The 19,543-nt window shown below is 41.8% G+C and overlaps 1 protein-coding gene across 3 annotated transcripts in view; it reads right to left on the reverse strand.

Annotated features, from left to right (window-relative positions):
* kiaa0586 (KIAA0586 ortholog) overlaps positions 1–19,543 on the reverse strand; it is a 533,649-nt gene that overhangs the window by 299,276 nt on the left and 214,830 nt on the right. For all 3 annotated transcript variants that reach the window (XM_060829108.1, XM_060829107.1, XM_060829109.1), the window contains exon 10: positions 4,071–4,227. In XM_060829108.1, coding sequence (XP_060685091.1) covers positions 4,071–4,227 — 157 coding nt within the window. The remainder of the gene's footprint in view (positions 1–4,070; positions 4,228–19,543) is intronic.

Consider the following 19,543-nt stretch of genomic DNA (forward strand, 5'->3'; position numbering starts at 1 on the left):
ACAGTCGTCTAAGGCGGGAATCAAACCTGGGTCCCTGGCACTGAGGCAACAGTGCTCACTACTGAGCCACCGTGCTGCCCTAATTAGCAATTAATAAATTTAATTCTGAAAACCTGGTTAAGTTGACTCCTTTTAAAACAAATGTTCTTTTGGGTCTGAGAAACAGGTATTCCCAAGTAAAGGGATCGTTTTCGAAGTTAACTTTGTTGCAATCTACCAAGTGGGTATGTGAATGAAAGGGAGCCCATTCATCACTCATAACTGGAAAATTTATGATTTGGAGTATTCCGTCTGGAATGGTAGCAAATTAGGGAACCTCGCTCGAGATCTGAGTAAAACAAAAACAACTAAGTTCAATGATCCAATTGTAGCATTCAATAAGCTTAATTCCTGTTGTGTGTGGTGCACTTATTGATCTGATCTGAAGATAAATTTCAGAATATAAAACTAAAAAAAGCTAATTAACTAAAAGTAAAGTGACTTATTGATATGAAACACCAATCATTTGAGTTTCAATTAATTAATAGATTAATTTCATTCAGGATACTTTAAGAAAATTCATTTGGTGCAAAGTCTTCACTGAGTTCCTTTGGTGGAAACATCTATGAACATTGAAATCGTCAAAACCTAACTGCTGGTCCTAATTTAACAGAAGACGGTCTATAATGTCAAAGAACTTCCAAAAGTATTTTATGATTTGTAACTTTATCCTTTTGCAAACAACTTATAATACTACAAATGTGGTTTAGTCATGGAAGAACAAGCTGGTACAGCTTGGAGATCAGCTGATTGAGCAAGCCCATCATATGAATCATCAAGGGTCAAGTCTGCCTCATGCCTCACATGGAAATGAATGTTTCCCACAGCAAGTTCTTTTGGAAAAGTATGTTGTGTACTGTGTATAGATTCAAATGTTTTCAAATGTTAAAATCAAATTAATCTTTGGGTTTTTGTTATTCTTCTATACTCTCTAACTATTGTGAGACGAGGTGCTCCAGTTTCCTCCCACAGTCCAAAGATGTGTAGGTGAATTGGCCATACTAAATTGCCCATAGTGTTAGGTACATTAGTCAGATGGAAATGGGTCTGGGTGGGTTCCTCTTCGGAGGGTAAATGTGGACTTATTGGGCTGAATGGCCTGTTTCCACACTGTTGAGAATCTAATCTAAACATGGGAAGAATTAATAATACAACTCAAATAATACAATTCGAAATATGACGCAAACCCAAAATTATGATGTTTTAAAAAACATGTAAACACAATACCTACAAGTGAAGGTGCATTCTGTGGTGTACAACATGTTTCTGACTCCCAACACTCTGTCTCTGATCTACAAGGTTCAAGGTGAGGTCTGACTCTTAAAACCTTCCAGGACAACGATGACTTGATTGGCTTCCTTGTAACAGTACCACTAGTGTACTGACTCACAGATGACATTGGTTATGGATGAATGATCACCACCAGAGTTTAACAGCAGTTAGGAATGGGCAACAAATGCTGGTCTTTCTAACAGCATGCCACAAGTGAACTTTTAAAAAAAAATTAATGAAGTTTGCTTCAGAAGATAGCCAGCAAATGGAAGGGGCAACCTTATTGTGATGCCAATTTGGATACAAATATTTAATTGTGTTCCTAACTTAAGCATGGTCTTGTCAAAACATTATTTCATAGAAGAATCATAGAATCCCTACAGTGTGGAAACAGGCCATTTGGCCCAACAAGTTCACACCAACCCTCCGAAGAGTAACCTACCCAGACCCATTCCTCTACCCTATTACTCGACATTCCCCCTAACTAATGCACTGAAGTTATACATCCCTGAACACTATGGGGCAATTTAGCAAGGCCAATTCACCTAACCTGCGCATCTTTGAACTGTGGGATGAAACCAGAGCACCTGGAGGAAACCCACACAGACCCGGGGAGAATGTGCAATTCCAAACACACAGTCACCTGAGGTTGGAATCGACTCCAGCTCCCTGGTGCTGACAAACAGCAATGCTAACCACTGAGCCACCATGCCGCCCATTTAGTAATGTATGGTATGGGAACTTAAAATAAAGTTTATAAATTCATGAGGTGCATGGATATGGTAAATCAACAACACCTTTTCCCTGAGGGGGGAGGGAGTGTCCTGAACTAGAAGGCACAGGTTTATGGTAGAAGGGAAAGATTAAAAGAGACCAAAGGGACAACCCTTTCACACAAAGGGTGATCTGTGTATGGAGTGAGCTGCAGAGGAAGTAGTACAGTAATGACATTTAAAAGGCATCTGGATGTGTATATAAATAGAAGGGTGTAGAGGCTCATTAGCCAAATGCTGGCAAATGGGACTATGTTAGTTTAGGGTATCTGGTTGGCACGGACGAGTGAGACTGAAGGGTCTGTTTACGTGTTGTACATCACTATGACTCTTTGACTCCAACTGATGTTGGCATTTTGTTATACAGAAGACAAAGCATGGCTTGTGCTGCAAATTTCCAATATCTTTCAATATAACTTTTCACACTGGTAAAATGCAAGAAAAATATTGAATGGGTTCAAAATGAATACGACAAATTCTAACCAAAAATATTGTAAAGTGAACAATCTGACGACTCCAGAGAGCTAACAGAGGAAGACTCTAACATAGGCAATTGCGTGCATTATTTAGCAAAACTAATTAGGCTATGCATGATTAAATATCTACCTGCAAAAAAAGTGATATTTGTGATTAGTATTATGCAGTATCACAAAACGGTTTTTAAAATCCATTCCCTGATATAGGCATATGAGGCTTTTCACTGGAAAATTAAAGTTTCCACCAAGTATATAAAAACCAAATAATTTATTTTTATAAAGTATTTTTATAAAGGAAGCATAATTCAAAATGGAAGTTCAGATGGTATAAATAAATTACCTGAGTTGTTTATATGACAACGTATGAGATGTTATCAAACCCTTGATTTTATTACTGCTTTGGAACTCCCTCCTAACTATGCACCATTCTATTCATGACTTTATATATGGCACTGACCATTCTTCCCTCTCAAAGCCACATTTTATTTTTTCTTTATTCGTTCATGGGGTGAGGGCATTGTTGGCTAGGCAGCATTTATTGCTCATCCCTGATTTTCCAAGAGGGCAGTTAAGAATCAACCACATTACTGTGGGTCTGGAGTCACATATAGGCCAGACCAGGTAAGGATGGCAGTTTCCTTCCCTAAAGGACATGAGTGATCCAATGGATTTTCTCCGACAATGGGGAATGGATTCATGATCATCATTCCAGATATTTATTGAATTCAAATTTCATCAACTGCCATGGCAGGATTCGAACCCGGGTTCCAGGATCATTATCCAGGTCTCTGAATTAACAGTTCATACGACAATACCACTAAGCCATCGCCTCCCAGCTATTATTTTCCCTATGAACTCCAAATTATTTTGCTATAATTCTGCATTTCAAGGACCAGGGTGACACTAGTGCTATCACATACTCATGCTCTATATTACCAGGTATTATCCACTCAACTCATTATGCAAATCATTTTATATACAGACTCATGGAGATAAACTATAAATGCAAATTAATGCATATTCCTGCATTGTAAGTAAATTCCATCAAACAACATAACACAGTATTTCTTTTCTCCAAAATAACAATTAGCCAAGTGATCAACTACAAATGTGAATAAGTGTCTTGGGGATTTGTTATTTGTTGGATTTGGAGGCTTATAGTTACATTCATGACAGTAGATGTTGGAAATCTGGAAGTAAAACAGACCATGCTAGAAACACTCAGAGGGTGTGGCAGTATCTGTGGAGGGAACAAATGCCATTATAGATATCTGACTTAAAATGTTCCTTTCCTTTCCTCATTTGCCCAATACTAACATATCTGGGGAGTCTATTCAGTATTTTCCATTTTAATTTCACTTCATGATCTTATTTCTTACTGTACCTGACCAGCTATTATTCTGTATAAAATTTCAATGTACTTTTTTGCATTTGTAATTCAAATTCCTCTATTTGTATTTGTAGCAAAAGGCTGTAATTTCCAACAACTTGCTTGCAAATGTGTCATTACCTGTAGAATTCCATGCATTTCTCTTTTCAGTTTGCCAAGGTCATGCAGCACATCAGTGGCTCTCTGTACAGCTGGGCTGGCTTTGCTAGCTGCTGATCCAGAACCCCTAGAGGGGGCTACAAAGGCTGTAAACGATTCAGTCAGCAGGTTGCCACAGCTAAAAAGAAGCAAATGACATTCACCATCTGAAAACTGACATCAGTTGCATACTGATATGTATTAACCCCTACAGATCAGCACAATTTTAAAGATGATACTATAATCATAACCATTGCAAAGGTGGTAGAAATTAAGGCACTCTGCTTATGTTTTCTCATGAACGACTAACAGTCGTTTTTAATATGAAACGAATATTTTGAGCTACTGCAGAAGGATGCTGCCCAAATTCAATTATCATCAGGTTATGCAGTTAAATTTATTGGCAAATTTATGTAGATCATTCTGCTGACATCGGAATGTTTTAATATCATTTTAACTTTTTTTAAAGTTATCTTTACCAATTAGTCAATTCATTTTTGTTAATTATTTCCTAAAGACAATATATTAAGTATACTCCAACTTTATTGGTCTGGATTTGAGGTAATCAGCAAAAAGGCTGGCACTTGTTATTTTATAGAAAGCCATCCACAACATGTAACAAATTATTGGTGTCAACTATGAGGGATGTTTGGCATCAAGCAACAAGATTATCATCAAACAGGTTAAGCACCCAATCACACTAAAGAATGCTGACAGACAGCTAATCAGGAATGACAAAGCACTGATCGTTTTTAAGCATTTAACAAAGATCAAAATAAATATATATGGGGCGACAGCAGAAGTTGAAATATCAAACTTTAAAAATGTTATTTTTAAATCTATGACATGTTTATCATACTGGAGAACTTTTATATGCAATATATATAAAATTAGATTTCAAGGCCAGAGGTGTAGTCAGTAATAATAATGCTGACATGCTATTCAAAGCTAGTTATAACTCATTCAACACAACATAACTTTTCAAAGATATTTTCAGTGAGACTAATGGCACAAAAAGTGGAAGTTCAAGTCATTAAAATGATATTTGAGATTTCCATATTTAACTTTGAATGTGAGGCTCCCAGGTGTCACTGTCAGATTCACAGTTAGGGCACTGACAATTCTTTTTCCAAGATTACAACCTCAAAATTGTATAATTAAGATAAGTTAGTAGCAATACATGTTCATCTAGCCATTATAGCTTGTTGCAGATGAAAGTTTAATTTTATCTTTTTTAAATTTATTCATAGAATATTTATATCACTAGCTGAGCCAGCAGTAATAGTCCATCCCCAACTGCCCTAAAGATGTTGACAGTGAGCTGTCTTCTTGACTCATTGCAGTTCTTCGGATGTAGGACACCCCAAGGGCCATCAGGAAGGGAGTTCCAGGATTTTGACTTAACGACAACAAAAGGATTGTAACATAGTTCCAAGAGAGGATGGGTGGGGCTTGGAGGGGAATTTGCCAAAGTGGTGTCCCATGATTTTTTTGCACTTGTCCTTCTAGCTTGGTAATGTGGCAACCAGAACTGTACACAGTATTCTAAGTGCAGCCGAACTAATGTCTTGTACAATTTTAACATGACCTGCCATTCTTACACTCAATACCCCGTCTGATGAAGGCTAGCATACCATATGGCTTCTTGACCACTTTATTCACCTGTGCTGCCACCTTCAGGGTACAATGGAACTGAACTCCCAGATCTCTCTGCTCATCAACTTTTCCCAAGGCTCTTCCATTTACAGTATAGTTTGCTGTAGAATTAGACTTCACAAAATGCATCGCCTAACATTTACCTTGATTGAACTCCATCTGCCACTTCTCCGCCCAACTCTCCAGTCTATCTATATTCTCCTGTATTCTCTGACAGTCCCTTATGCTTTCTGCTACTCCACCGTGGGCGGCACGGTGGCACAGTGGTTAGCACTGCTGCCTCACAGCGCCTGTAGACCCGGGTTCAATTCCCGACTCAGGCGACTGACTGTGTGGAGTTTGCACGTTCTCCCCGTGTCTGTGTGGGTTTCCTCCGGGTGCTCCGGTTTCCTCCCACAGTCCAAAGATGTGCGGGTCAGGTGAATTGGCCAAGCTAAATTGCCCGTAGTGTTAGGTAAGGGGTAATATGTAGGGGTATGGGTGGGTTGCGCTTCGGCGGGTCGGTGTGGACTTGTTGGGCCGAAGGGCCTGTTTCCACACTGTAAGTCTAATCTAATCAATCTTCTGCTACTCCACCAATCTGCAAACTTGCTCATCATACCAACATTGCCCCTCTTCTAGATCATTTATGTATGTCACAAACAACAGTGACTCCAGCACTGATCCCTGTGGAACACCACTGGTCACCTTTCTCTATTTAGAGAAATTCCCTTCAACTCCTACTCTCTGTCTCCAGTTGCTCAACCAGTTCTTTATCCACCTACCTGGAACACCCTGCAAACCATGTGACTTTACTTTCTACACTAGTTTACCATGGGAAACCTTATCAAACGCCTTACGAAAGTCCATGTATATGACATCTACAGCTGAAAATGTGTTGCTGGTTAAAGCACAGCAGGTTAGGCAGCATTTTTAACCAGCAACACATTTTCAGCTGTGATCTCCAGCATCTGCAGACCTCATTTTTTACTTCATGACATCTACAGCCCTTCCTTCATCTATCAACTTGGTCACTTACTCAAAGAACTCTATTAAGTTGGCAAAGCACGATCTACCCCGCACAAAACCATGTTGCCTATCACTGATAAGCCCATTCTTTTCCAAATTTAAATAGATCCTATCCCTCAGTACCTTCTCCAGCAATTTTCCCACCACTGATGTCAGGCTCACTGGTCTGTAGTTACCTGGAATATCCCTACTACCTTTCTTGTACAGGGGGACAACATGAGCAACCCTCCAGTCCTCCGGCACCTCACCTATGTTTAAGGATCCTACAAAGATATCTGTCAGGGTCCTAGCTATTTCCTTTCTTGCCTCCCTCAGCAACTTGAAATAGATTCCATCTGGACCTGGGGATTTGACCATCTGAATATCCTTTAGCTGACCCAACACATCTTCCCTCCTTATGTCAACGTTATCCAGAGTAAACAAACTTCTGTCTCTAATCTCGGCATGCATCACCTCCCATTCCTCAGTGAACACTGATGCAAAGTAATCATTGAGAATCTCACCTATTTTCTCAGGTTCGATACACAACCTTCCTTCCTTATCCTTTCGTGGATCAACCCTTTCGGGTTACCTTCCTGCTTCTTATATACGAATAAAAAGTCTTGAGATTCTCCTTAATTATGCTCGCTAAAGTTATTTCATGACCCCTTTTAGACCCCTTGATTCCTCATTTAACATTGGTCCTCCTTTCCCAATATTCCTCCAAGGTCCGTTCTGTTCTTAGCTGTCTGGACCTTATGTACACTTCCCTTTTGCTCTTGGCTAGCCACACAATTTATCCTGCCATCCACAGTTCACAATTCCTGCCTTTCCTATTCCTTGTTTTCAAAGGGACATGCCTATGCTGCACTATCTTCAACCTATCTTTGAAAGCCTCCCACATATCAGATGTGGATTTTCCTTCAAATAGCTGTGTCCAATCCACATTTCCCGGCTCCAGCCTAATGTTGATATAATTGGCCTTGGTCCAGTTTAGTACTTGTCCCTTAGGATCACTCTCATCTTTGTCTATGAGTATTCTCAAATTTACAGAATTGTGGTCACTATTCCCAAAGAAATACCCACTGCAACTTCTAACACCTGGCCTGGTTCATTTTACCTCGTTGATTTCAACCCTACTGCGAATCCTCTTGCAAGGATGCCTGCCTTGAAGAAGTTTTCCTCCTCTCTCTACAAGAATCCCAGGGAGTCCCTCTCCCACTGCAACTCCCAGGTCATTTCCTCTGCCCTGAAGCTCTTCAACCATGTCGTGAAACAAACTCGCTGCCACAGCCACATTTGCTTCCTCAGTGCCTGCCTCCCTAACCAACTCAACCCACACGGACTCCGGACCACCTTTAAACCAGCAGAGTTCGGACCCGAACAGGACAAACAGTTCAGACTACAGATTCAAAAACACCAGCAACAGTTCTCCTTCATGATCATCCGCTCCACGCTCGCTGCAATGCGCTGGCACCTAACCTCTTTACAGTCAGCCCTGCCTCAGCTGAGGGCCACACTCTCTCAGAATTGCAAAGGACCCACTCTGTACTACATCCTCAGGAGAATTCATACTCGCAACAAACAGTATTTCAATTCCATCTCAAACATCAAAAACTGTAAGTACAACAAACTTATATCTACCCACCTCCATAACCAGCGCTCCTCAAACATTTCGGCAGATTCCCCTGGCTTTGGAAACGACTCAGACACCATTAGCCATGCGGCTGATGCAGCTACCATCCCCACGGTGATTGATGATGTCACTTCCGCCCTCATCATGGCCACTCCCACAACCACTTCCACCCCTCAAAATTCCTCATGCATCACACGTGACATCACTTCCGCCCCTCACATCATGGCTGATGCCATAGGCTCAGTGACTTGCGCCATCATGACTGCCATGGTCACCACCACTTCCGCCCCCACCAGCGCCACTCACCTGCATTCTGCTGACACGCCCCCCCACAGACCCCACTGTCACTATCCCCACCCCACAGAATCCCAAGGGGAACACTACCCCTGCTCATGACTCCACCCCCATTCCCCCCACCATCACACCCACTCCAGTTACAGGTTCCGCCCCCTCTCCCAGCTCCACACCCACACCAGATCCCAGCCCCCAGCCCTGTCGAGTTTTCACCATTCCCCAAGACCTCCCCCTCACTGAGGACAAACAATCAGTCCTCAGCAAAAGACTCACCTTCATCCCCCTCCGTCCACGCATCAATGAATTTAATACACACCGTGACGTCGAACAATTCTTCCATCACCTCTGCCTCCAAGCTTACTTTCACAATCAGGATTCCCGCCCACCTCCAACATACTGTATCCACCTGGACACCCCGCGCTGGCCTATTACCTGCCCTCCACCTCTTCATTTCCAACTGCCGCCGGGACATTAACCGCCTCAACCTGTCTATCCCCCTCCCCCACTCCAACCTCTCACCCTCACAACGCGCAGCCCTCCAATCCTTCTGCTCCAATCTCAACCTCATCATCAAGCCAGCGGATAAAGGGGGCGCAGTGGTAGTCTGGCGCACTGACCTCTACACCGCTGAAGCCAAACACCAACTCAAGGACACCTCTTCCTACTGCCCCCTCGACCATGACCCCACCCCCCACCCCCCATCACCAAACCATTATCTCCCAGACTATACAGAACCTCAAAACCTCAGGAGATCTCCCACCCACAGTTTCCAACCTCATAGTCCAGGAACCCCGCACTGCCCGGTTCTACCTCCTTCCCAAGATCCACAAGCCTGACCACCCTGGCCGACCCATTGTCTCAGCATGCTCCTGCTCCACTGAACTCATCTCTACTACCTCGACACTGTCCTATCCCCCCTAGTCCAGGAACTCCCCACATACGTTCGAGACACCACCCATGCCCTCCACCTCCTCCAAGACTTCCGTTTCCCCGGCCCCCAATGCCTCATCTTCACCATGGATATCCAATCCCTCTACACCTCTATCCACCATGACCAGGACCTCCAAGCCCTCTGTTTTTTCCTTTCCAGACCTCCCCAACAGTACCCTTCCACCGACACTCTCATTCGTTTGGCCGAACTGGTCCTCACACTTAACAATTTTTCCTTCGAATCCTCCACTTCCTCCAGACCAAAGGGGTAGCCAAGGACACACGTATGGGCCCCAGCCATTCCTGTCTCTTTGTTGGCTACGTAGAATAGTTCATCTTCCGTAATTACACCAGCACCACTCCCCACCTCTTCCTCCGCTACATTGATGACTGCATTGGCACCACCTCGTGCTCCTGTAAGGAGGTTGAGCAATTCATCAACTTCACCAACACATTCCACCTTGACCTTAAATTTACCTGGACCATCTCTGATACCTTCCTCCCCTTCCTGGACTCTCCATTTCCATTAATGACGACCGACTTGACATTGACATTTTTCTACAAACCTACCGACTCCCACAGCTACTCTTCCTACCCTACCTCTTGCAAAAATGCCATGCCGTATTCCCAATTCCTCCCAGGAGGACCAGTTCCACCACAGAACACACCAGATGGCCTCGTTCTTTAGAGACCGCAATTTCCCTTCCCACGTGGTTAAAGATGCCCTCCAACGCATCTCGTCCACATCTCGCACCTCCGCCCTCAGACCCCACCCCTCCAACCGTAACAAGGAAAAAACGCCCCTGCTACTCACCTTCCACCCTACAAACATTCGCATAAACCAAATCATCCGCCGACATTTCCATCACCTCCAAAAAGATCCCACCACCAGGGATGTATTTCCCTCCCCACCCCTTTCCGCCTTCCGCAAATACAGTTTCCTCCGTGACTACCTGGTCAGGTCCAAGCGCCCCCTACAACCCACCCTCCCATCCTGGCACTTTCCCCTGCCACTGCAGGAACTGTAAAAACCTGTGCCCACACCTCCTCCCTTGCCTCTATCCAAGGCCCTAAAGGAGCCTTCCACATCCAAAGTTTTACCTGCACATCCACTAATATCATTTATTGTATCCATTGCTCCCGATGCAGTCTCCTCTACATTGGGGAGACTGGGCGCCTCCTAGCAGAGCACTTTAGGGAACATCTCCGAGACACCCGCACCAATCAACCACACCGCCCCGTGGCCCAACATTTCAACTCCCCCTCCCACTCTGCCGAGGACATGGAGGTCCTGGGCCTCCTTCACCGCCGCTCCCTCGCCACCAGATGCCTGGAGGAAGAATGCGTCATCTTCCGCCTCGGAACACTTCAACCCCAGGACTTCAACAGTTTCCTCATTTCCCCTTCCCCCACCTCACCCTAGTTCCAAACTTCCAGCTCAGCACTGTCCCCATGACTTGTCCGGACTTGTCCTACCTGCCTCTCTCTTTTTCCACCTATCCACTCCACCCTCTCCTCCCTGACCTATCACCTTCATCCCCTCCCCCACTCACCCATTGTACTCTATGCTACTTTTTCCCCACCCCCACTCTCCTCTAGCTTATCTCTCCACGCTTCAGGCTCACTGCCTTTATTCCTGAAGGGCTTTTGCCCGAAACGTCGATTTCGCTGCACCTTGGATGCTGCCTGAATTGCTGTGCTCTTCCAGCACCACTAATCCAGAATCTGGTTTCTAGCATCTGCAGTCATTGTGTTTACCTCATTCCCCAACACCAGGTCCAATATGGCCCCTTCCCTCGTTGGACTATTGACATACTGCTCTTGAAAACTTTCCTGGGCGCTCCTTACAAATTCTGCCCCATCTAGACCTCTGACACTAAGTTTATCCCAGTCAATGTTGGGAAAATTAAAATCTCCCATCACCACCACCCTGTTGCCTGTACATCTTTCTATAATCTGTTTACCTATTTGTTCTTCTACCTTATGCTCAGTGTTGGGAGGCCTGTAGTACAGCCCCCACTAAAGTAACTGCACCCTTATTTCTCAGCTCTACCCATAAAGCCTCACTACCCAAGACCACCATAGTGTCTCCTTTAGCACAGCCGTGATATCATCCCTGACCAGCAATGCCACTCCTCCCATCCCCCCCTTTTACTTCCCTCTCTGTCCTGTCTGAAGCATCCATATCCTGGAACATTTAGTTGCCAATCATGCCCTTCCTTCAACCAAGTCTCTGTGATCACAATAACATCATACTCCCAGGCACCAGTCCAAGCCCTAAGTTCATCTGCCATACCCACCGTACTCCTTGCATTAAAGTATATATATTTCAGGCCACCAGTTCTTTTGTGTTCATCTGCTGTCTGCCTACTCTTCCCCATGGTAATGCTAACTTCGTGATTGTTACAGTCTCCAGTTTCCACCTCACTATCTAGTAGTCTTCTCTTCTCTTCAGATGATTCATTTTGAACAATCACAACCATCTTGTTTAGTGCTATGTATGATGTCAATTAATGGACAGCGTTTCCAGAATGATTCCAGTTTTGCGAGGGCTCCTTGATGCCACAGTCAGTTAAATGCTGTCATTGATACAAGGGTAGATAGTATCATAGAAAGATCTTGCATGGAAACAGACCCTTCAGTCCAACTTGTCCATGCTGACCAGACATCCTAAATTAATCTAGCCCCATTTGCCAGCATTTGCCAATATCTTTCCAAACCGTTCCTATTCATATATTAATCCTTTTAAATACTGTAATTGTACCAGCCTCCACTACTTCCTCTGGCAGTTCATTCCACACACGCGCCACCCTCTGCGTGAAATGGTAGTCCCTCAAATCTCGTCTAAATCTTTCCCCTCTCATCTTAAACCTATGCCCTCTGGTTTTGAACTCCCTTGCAATGGGGAAAAGACCTTGACCTTTCACCCTATCCATGCCCCTCATGATTTTATGAGCTTCTTGAAGGTCACTCCAGAGCCACCAATATTCCAGCAAAAATAGCCCCAGCCTATTCAGCCTCCACCAATAGCTCAAACTCTTGAACGATACGTGACAGTGTGAGCCAAGATTAGATTAGGTTAGAAACAGATTAGGTGAGTAGGCAAAACAGTGACAAATAGATTTCAATGCAATAAAGTGTGAAATCCACTTTGAATCTAAAAGAGGATAGAGCAGAGTACCTTTAGGGTGGCACGGTTGCTCAGTGGTTAGCATTGCTGCCTCACAGTGCCAAGGACCCGGGTTCAATTCTAGCCTTGGGTGACTGTCTGTGGTGAGTTTGCACATTCTCCCCATGTCTGCATGAGATTCCTCCGGGTGCTCCAGTTTCCTCCCACAATGCAAAGATGTGCAGGTTAGTTGAATTGGCCATACTAAACTGTCCATAGTGTTCAGGGATGTGTAGGTTAGGAGCATTAGTCAGGGATAAATACAGGGCAAGGGAATGGGTCTGGGTGGGTTACTCTTTGAAGGGTCGGTGTGAACGTATTAGGCCAAACGGCCTGTTTCCACACTGCAGTTATTCTAATTCTAAATTATTTTAAAGTTTTTACCATGGAAGTTGAAAGAAACTTGGAGATCCAGGCTCATTGGTCACAAAATGCACAAGTCCAGAAAATAATTTTAAAAGGCTAATGCAATTGTAACCTGTCTATCTAGAGAACTCAAAAACAATGAAGGAAAAGTTATGATGCAGCTATCCAAATCCATGATTAGATCACACTTTATATCTGACAGTGTTCTGGGCACCACACAGAGATCTATCGCAATTATGAAGTCGTGATCACATTGGATGCACAGCCTTAGAGTAAAGGGAAGACCTTTTAGAACAGAGATAAGGAGAAACTTCAGCCAGAAAGTGGTGAAGCTATGGAATTCATTGCCACAGAATGCTGTGGAGGCCAGGTCATTGAGTATATTGAGATAGATAGGTTCTTGAGTATCAAGGGGATCAAGGGTTATGGGAGAAAGCGAGGGAACGGGTTGAGAAACGTATCAGCCATGACTGAATGGCGGAGCAGACGCAATGGACCTCATGATATAATTTCTGTTTCTATGTCTTATGGATTTCATAAGATACCAATGCTGAAATGTATCATTTTGCTCAATCGGTCCATACTGGTGATTTTGATCCATTCGAGCCTCCTTCCAGCTTTCTTCATCTCAATCTACCGTGAAAAGCCTTCTATTCCCTTCTGCTGATAGGAGTGTCTGGCTTCCCCCTGAATATATCCAAGGTATTTGCTTCAACTACTTTATGTGGCAGTAAGTTCCACAATCTCAGCACTCTGTATTAACAATTCAAAATTCCCTCTAGATTTCTTGATGGCTTGGATTGATGGCCTCCAGTTATACGTTTTTACACAATACATTTTTTTTGCAATCAATCTATTAAGAGCTTTCATAATTTTAAATACCTATATTACATCATCCATCAGTCACTTTGCATATTTAGATTACTTAAACTAGGTTTGTATTAGTTGAAGTTTGGAAGTTTATGAAATTTGAAAGGATATAGGGCTAAAGTAGACATGTTGACTTAAGAAGTAGATAAGCCATAATTTAACTGATTGGCAGAACAAGTTTTAAAGGGATAAATGGCAGACTTAATGGAATATTGCCATGTCTTATGGTCTAAATGGCCTAATTCTGTTCATATGATCCTGACTTCTGCAGAAGAACTTGACAGAAGGCACTGATAAGGATTAGGTGGAGAAGAGAGTATAAAGTCTAGATGGCTTACAATCTGCACATTTCCCAACAGCAGATTATTATTCAGTACATAATTAGAAATACCTTCTTGTTGGGGTGGGTGAGCGGAGAAGTCAAGTTGGTTGAGAGAATAATGAAGAAAGAGAACTGCATTAAACTGTTTTAAAATCAATGAGCAGGAGAAAGAACTTGAGAAATCATCCACAGTGCTCAGGTAAGTACACTTGTCTTTCACTTAAATATATTTTTCTCCCTTATTCTTAAAAAGAGAAATCAAGTTAAAGATTGGTTTTCATGTAAAGCATATTTGCAGTAAATGTTCCTTCTCTGTTGTGCTATTCATATTATGTAGCCAACAGGATACATGTTTATTTAATGTCACAGATACAAATATAATTGAAAGCTCAGAAATAGAAGCAAAATTCATGACTACAAAAATCATTATTGGTTATCGGTCGCAACATTTCAGTTTTGATCTTGGATGCTTCACATATGCATTCCAAAGAAGAAAAATGGATTAATGTGTGCAGAATAAAAACATTCCTAGTAGTTTCAACAGAGAATTTCAGTTACAAATTGTCATTTCATAGATTCTGTCAGCGTGCCCCCACAGTGCTAAAGAACAGCAACCTGGATATTTTCACACTGAGCTGTTTGGAGAATTCAAAAGGTCAGACTTCAAAAGTATTATTTGCCTTCAAATAAAAATGAAACGAATGCAGCAGAATTTAAATCAAGCAGAGGCATGGGCAGACAAGTCTGCTAGGAGATAAATCAATGCTATTGTATATTAGTTTGTCTCAGGTTTTGTACAAAGTATGAAAGCAAAAGTTCTCAGGCAGATAAAAAAACTTAGCAATTAGACCATTTTTTTCCTCTGATTTTAAGTGTTGGCAGAACTACACATGCATTTCTTGAAACACATTGACCTTTTAAGCCATGGAAATGTCAGCAGCCATCTCCTACTAAAATCTTCAAAGGCAAATCCCTTTTCGAAAAGCCCCTTAACCCAATCCATCGATACCAATGCCCTGAAGCCTATGATGAACTCAAGTTGGGATTGCTTGACAGTTCAGAATAAAAATTTACAAATGCATGTTTTCCTTCATTCGCAAGCCAGCAATTTACAACTGATTTCAGGATCTAAATCCATCTTTCAAGACTAATGCAAAACAATCATTTACATCTGTTGTATTCAGTTAGTCACATTGTGTATCAAGAAAACAGCCACTTGGATTACTCCTGAACTCTGAACTGTGCCTATTGAAACAATCAGCTGCTTCTTCCCCCCACCCCAAATTGTGACTCAACTAGAAACCACACTTGCCTTTTCTGAATTAAATAGGCAGTTTCCTGACTAGTGGAAGTTGTTTTCTCTTTCTCCTCTTCACTTGAAAATTTATGCGGTTCCACTGGCTCATGAAAGTTATGCAACTGCAGTAATACTATGCAATGCAGTACACAAATTGAATTGAACTGAATTTATTTTATTGTCACGTGTACCAAGGCACAGTGAAAGCTTTATCTTGCGAGCAATACAGGCAGATCACATAGTTAAGCAGCGTAGATAAGTAAATAATAGATAAACAGCGGCAAAAACAAAAACACGGTACAGACAAATGTTAAGAGTTTGTGAATCCATTCAGCACTTGAACAGCAGTAGGATAGAAACTGTTACGAGACCGGCTGGTGTGTGTGTTCAGGCTTTTCCCTTCTCCCCGATGGTGGAGGTTGAAGAAAAACATTGCCAGGGTGGGATGGATCTTTGAGGATGCTGGTGGCCTTTCCTTGACAGCGGGCCTGATAGAGGGATTCTATAGATGGGACTTTGGCCTTTGTGATTGTCATGACTGAGTTCACCACTCTCTGTAACCATCTCCGATCTTGAATGTACAGTTGCCATACCAAGTAGTGGTACATCCAGACAGAATGCTCTCGATGGCGCACCTATAAAAGTTGGCAAGATATTCGCCGTCATGCCAAATTTCCTCAGCTGCTTGAGGAAGGAAAGTTGTTGTGGATGCACTGGTTACAAAGGCCCAATATGAAGAGTCCAAGAAAGATTGTTGTGGATGACGACTCCAGGAGCTTGACACTCTCCACTTGTTCCACCTCTGTGCTGTTAAGTTAGATATACCAGTCTGTGCTTAGCTAGCTGCTCCAAAGCATAATGGTGAGAGGGAACCTTCAAAGTCATGGGTTGAAAAAAAGAAAGCATTCACCACGATTCACAATTTGAGAGATATAAAGTGACACTTGTTGAAATTTCTTATCCAATGAGAACAAGATTGGAGAGGATGTGATACCCAACCTCCAGTTCCCCAGACCTAGCCCCCAACTCGCTATCCTAACTTTGCATCCATTCCATCTGCACTGCAATTTAATAACAGCGAGCATTCATTGTTGAAGCTTGCAGATAAATCGTACCCATATTGATTCAGCCCCAGGCAATGTCTGGTCCCTACAGAATTCCATTTCATTCAGTAATCAATATTATCCAGATAGAGGAAAACAAGGCTAGAAAACAGAAGTATTCTGTCTGCATTTTTTTTCACATTTATGCTCAATTATCTCTTTTCAGGCACATTAAATTGTATGTTTTAAACAGTTGAAAACTCTTAGTCATTAGGTTTTACCAAATCAAGTGCAAGTGACAAAATATTCAATATTTTTGCTTCCCTTTCCTATTTGCTTATTTTTGTATATAAAAGTCCAGAAAATATCAGTGCATTTCTGGAGAAATCTGATCAAACAAAGCTATTTCAATTCTAGCCCAAATGGTAAACAGCTTTTGCCTCAGGGGAGTTTCCATTCAGTGTCAGAGCAGCTTCCAGTAACTATCTTGGAGTCCTCATCCTCTGTACACAATTTACTCACTGCATACTAAATGCTTCATCAGTCAGTGAATCCGTATTTTTGATCCTGCATATCACAAATCAGTTTATTTCAAATCAGTAAAATCATCTTGTTGATGTATGTTGTATACCTAAGCAGCAAACAGATGTTAGGTTGAAACCATTAGCTCTGGAACACATGTCACACAATCTCTCTTTAGTTGGCCTACATAAGTTAAATTTAGACAGTGGCAATATATACAACCAGACATTACAGTGTTATGTATCTCAATGTACCTGCAAAATCAAAGCAATTTAAAATATACCTAACAGAAAATTGAACTCTTCATGAGCTATCTGAAAACACAGGATTCATTGAGAGCTGAATTTGATTCTGCTTGACAGCCTTTGTGTGCTTGTTCTCTTAATATGATGTTTCAGATAGAGGATAATAAAATTACCTTATAAGGTTACAGGCAAATTTTTCTTCCATTGTCATGGCTGTCAAAGGAAAAAAGGCTTAACTCAAACACTAAAAAAAACTAAGAAATGCCTTTACAAATCAATAAAGCACAGCACAAAAACAGTCCAATTTGTTATAATAAAACAGAGACTGTTTACAAAATCCACAATAATCACACGGAAAAAAGATGGCATTTGTGGCTTGGATTAAAATACAGTGCTAACATGATGTTATTTAATTTATTTTTACTGTCTTCTTTTGTAAAATAAATTTGCGTTGAAACTGCAGATGGCAGACCGTTAACTCATTGTGATGTCATCCTGCTCAAAATTCACTGCGGAAAAGAGCTGAGCTGCTGAGGTGCAATATTGCAAGTCGGATTCCTTCAAAACACAGCTGCACATAGTTCAAGACAATTCAGAAAGCTTTAGCTTATTAATCGTTGGGCTCAAGCTCTGATAAATAAAACCATGGACAATATAAAAGTGACGTTGAAACCTTTCTTTGGTATGATTTGAATTTTATCGAGTACTAGACTTGAAATGTTGCATTGAAAGTAAATTGCATTATTAAGAATCCTGTTCTGCAGCTACAGTAAATCATGTGAGAACTACACAAAAAACTATTCTATAATACTACAACTGTCAACAAGTAATCAGATCAAGGCATGGGTCTTGTGGTATATTTAGTGTCCCAACCTCTGGGCCAGAAGGTCTGTTTTCAAGTCTCACCTGCTACAGAGTTGAATGGTATAGCATGTCCAAACAGGTTGATTGAAAACAGGTGGCTAAATATGCACCAATGACATGCAGCAAAATTATCCACCAACTATCTGAGCTATGCAACAACAATTTGCATTCAGTGCACACTGCTGAAATGCCCTTGGTGCAACATAGAGAATTATCAAGCAAAATTTGAGACAAGCTGCAGAAGAAAGCACTACAACAGTTGACTATTCGCTGAAACAGGCTTTTGGAAATATTTTAAAGAATGGGCAGATTTTGGAAGAAAGTTTGAGATTTAAGTGCTGAGGCAACTGAAGCCATGAGTATGAGTTGTGGTGTGAAGGAAATTGAGGGTATGTAAAAACGCCAGTATTAGATGAGATCAGAGATCTCACAGGGTTATAGAGCTGGGTTGAGGTTATGGAAAAAGAGAAGGGTTAAAGTAATACATGATTCTGAAAGCAAGAATTTAAAGTCAAGACCTTTCCAGACCAAAAACCAACAAGCAAAATGGACTTGATGCAAGATACAGACAATAAAAATTTGAATGTTCAGTAGTAGAGACTGGTTAGGACAATTTGTTGAAATTGAGGACAGTTAACAAATACATTAATGGGGGTTTCAGTAGCAGCTGAGTTCAATCAGTGGGGTATCAGACAACTGGAGTTTAGAAGAATGAAAGGTGATCTCATTGAAACATAAGATTCTTAATGGGGCTTAACAGGAGAAATGCTGAAAGAATGTTTCTCCTCATGGGAGAGTCTAATACTAAAGTGCATCGTCTCAGAATAAAGGGGGACTAATTTAAAACTGAAATGAGGGGGAATTTCTTCTCTCAGAGGGTTGAGAATCCTTGGTTTTCTTAGCCACAGAGGGCTTGGGAGCATTCTTGATCAGTAGGACACTAAAGGGTAATGTAGAAAGGGCAGGAGAGTGGACATAATGAATGCTGTGTCAGCCATGATCTTAGTGAATGGCAGAGCTGGCTCAATTTGCCAAATGGCCTACTCCTGTTTCTATTTCTTTTGGTCACCCAGTTTTGGAAGTTACAATAGACCACAGTTTTCATTTTTAATTGACTTTTTATGACAAATATAACAGATAGAGAGGTATTTTTGAACATATTTTGTGTCATCACACTCCCTATTATTTTGAAAATTCTTTATGAAAGGATCAACTTCTTAATCCATGACACAATCTTGGTCCAAGATTGGCAAA

Source organism: Hemiscyllium ocellatum, chromosome 8 (genome assembly GCF_020745735.1).
Source record: "Hemiscyllium ocellatum isolate sHemOce1 chromosome 8, sHemOce1.pat.X.cur, whole genome shotgun sequence".
NCBI lineage: Eukaryota > Metazoa > Chordata > Chondrichthyes > Orectolobiformes > Hemiscylliidae > Hemiscyllium > Hemiscyllium ocellatum.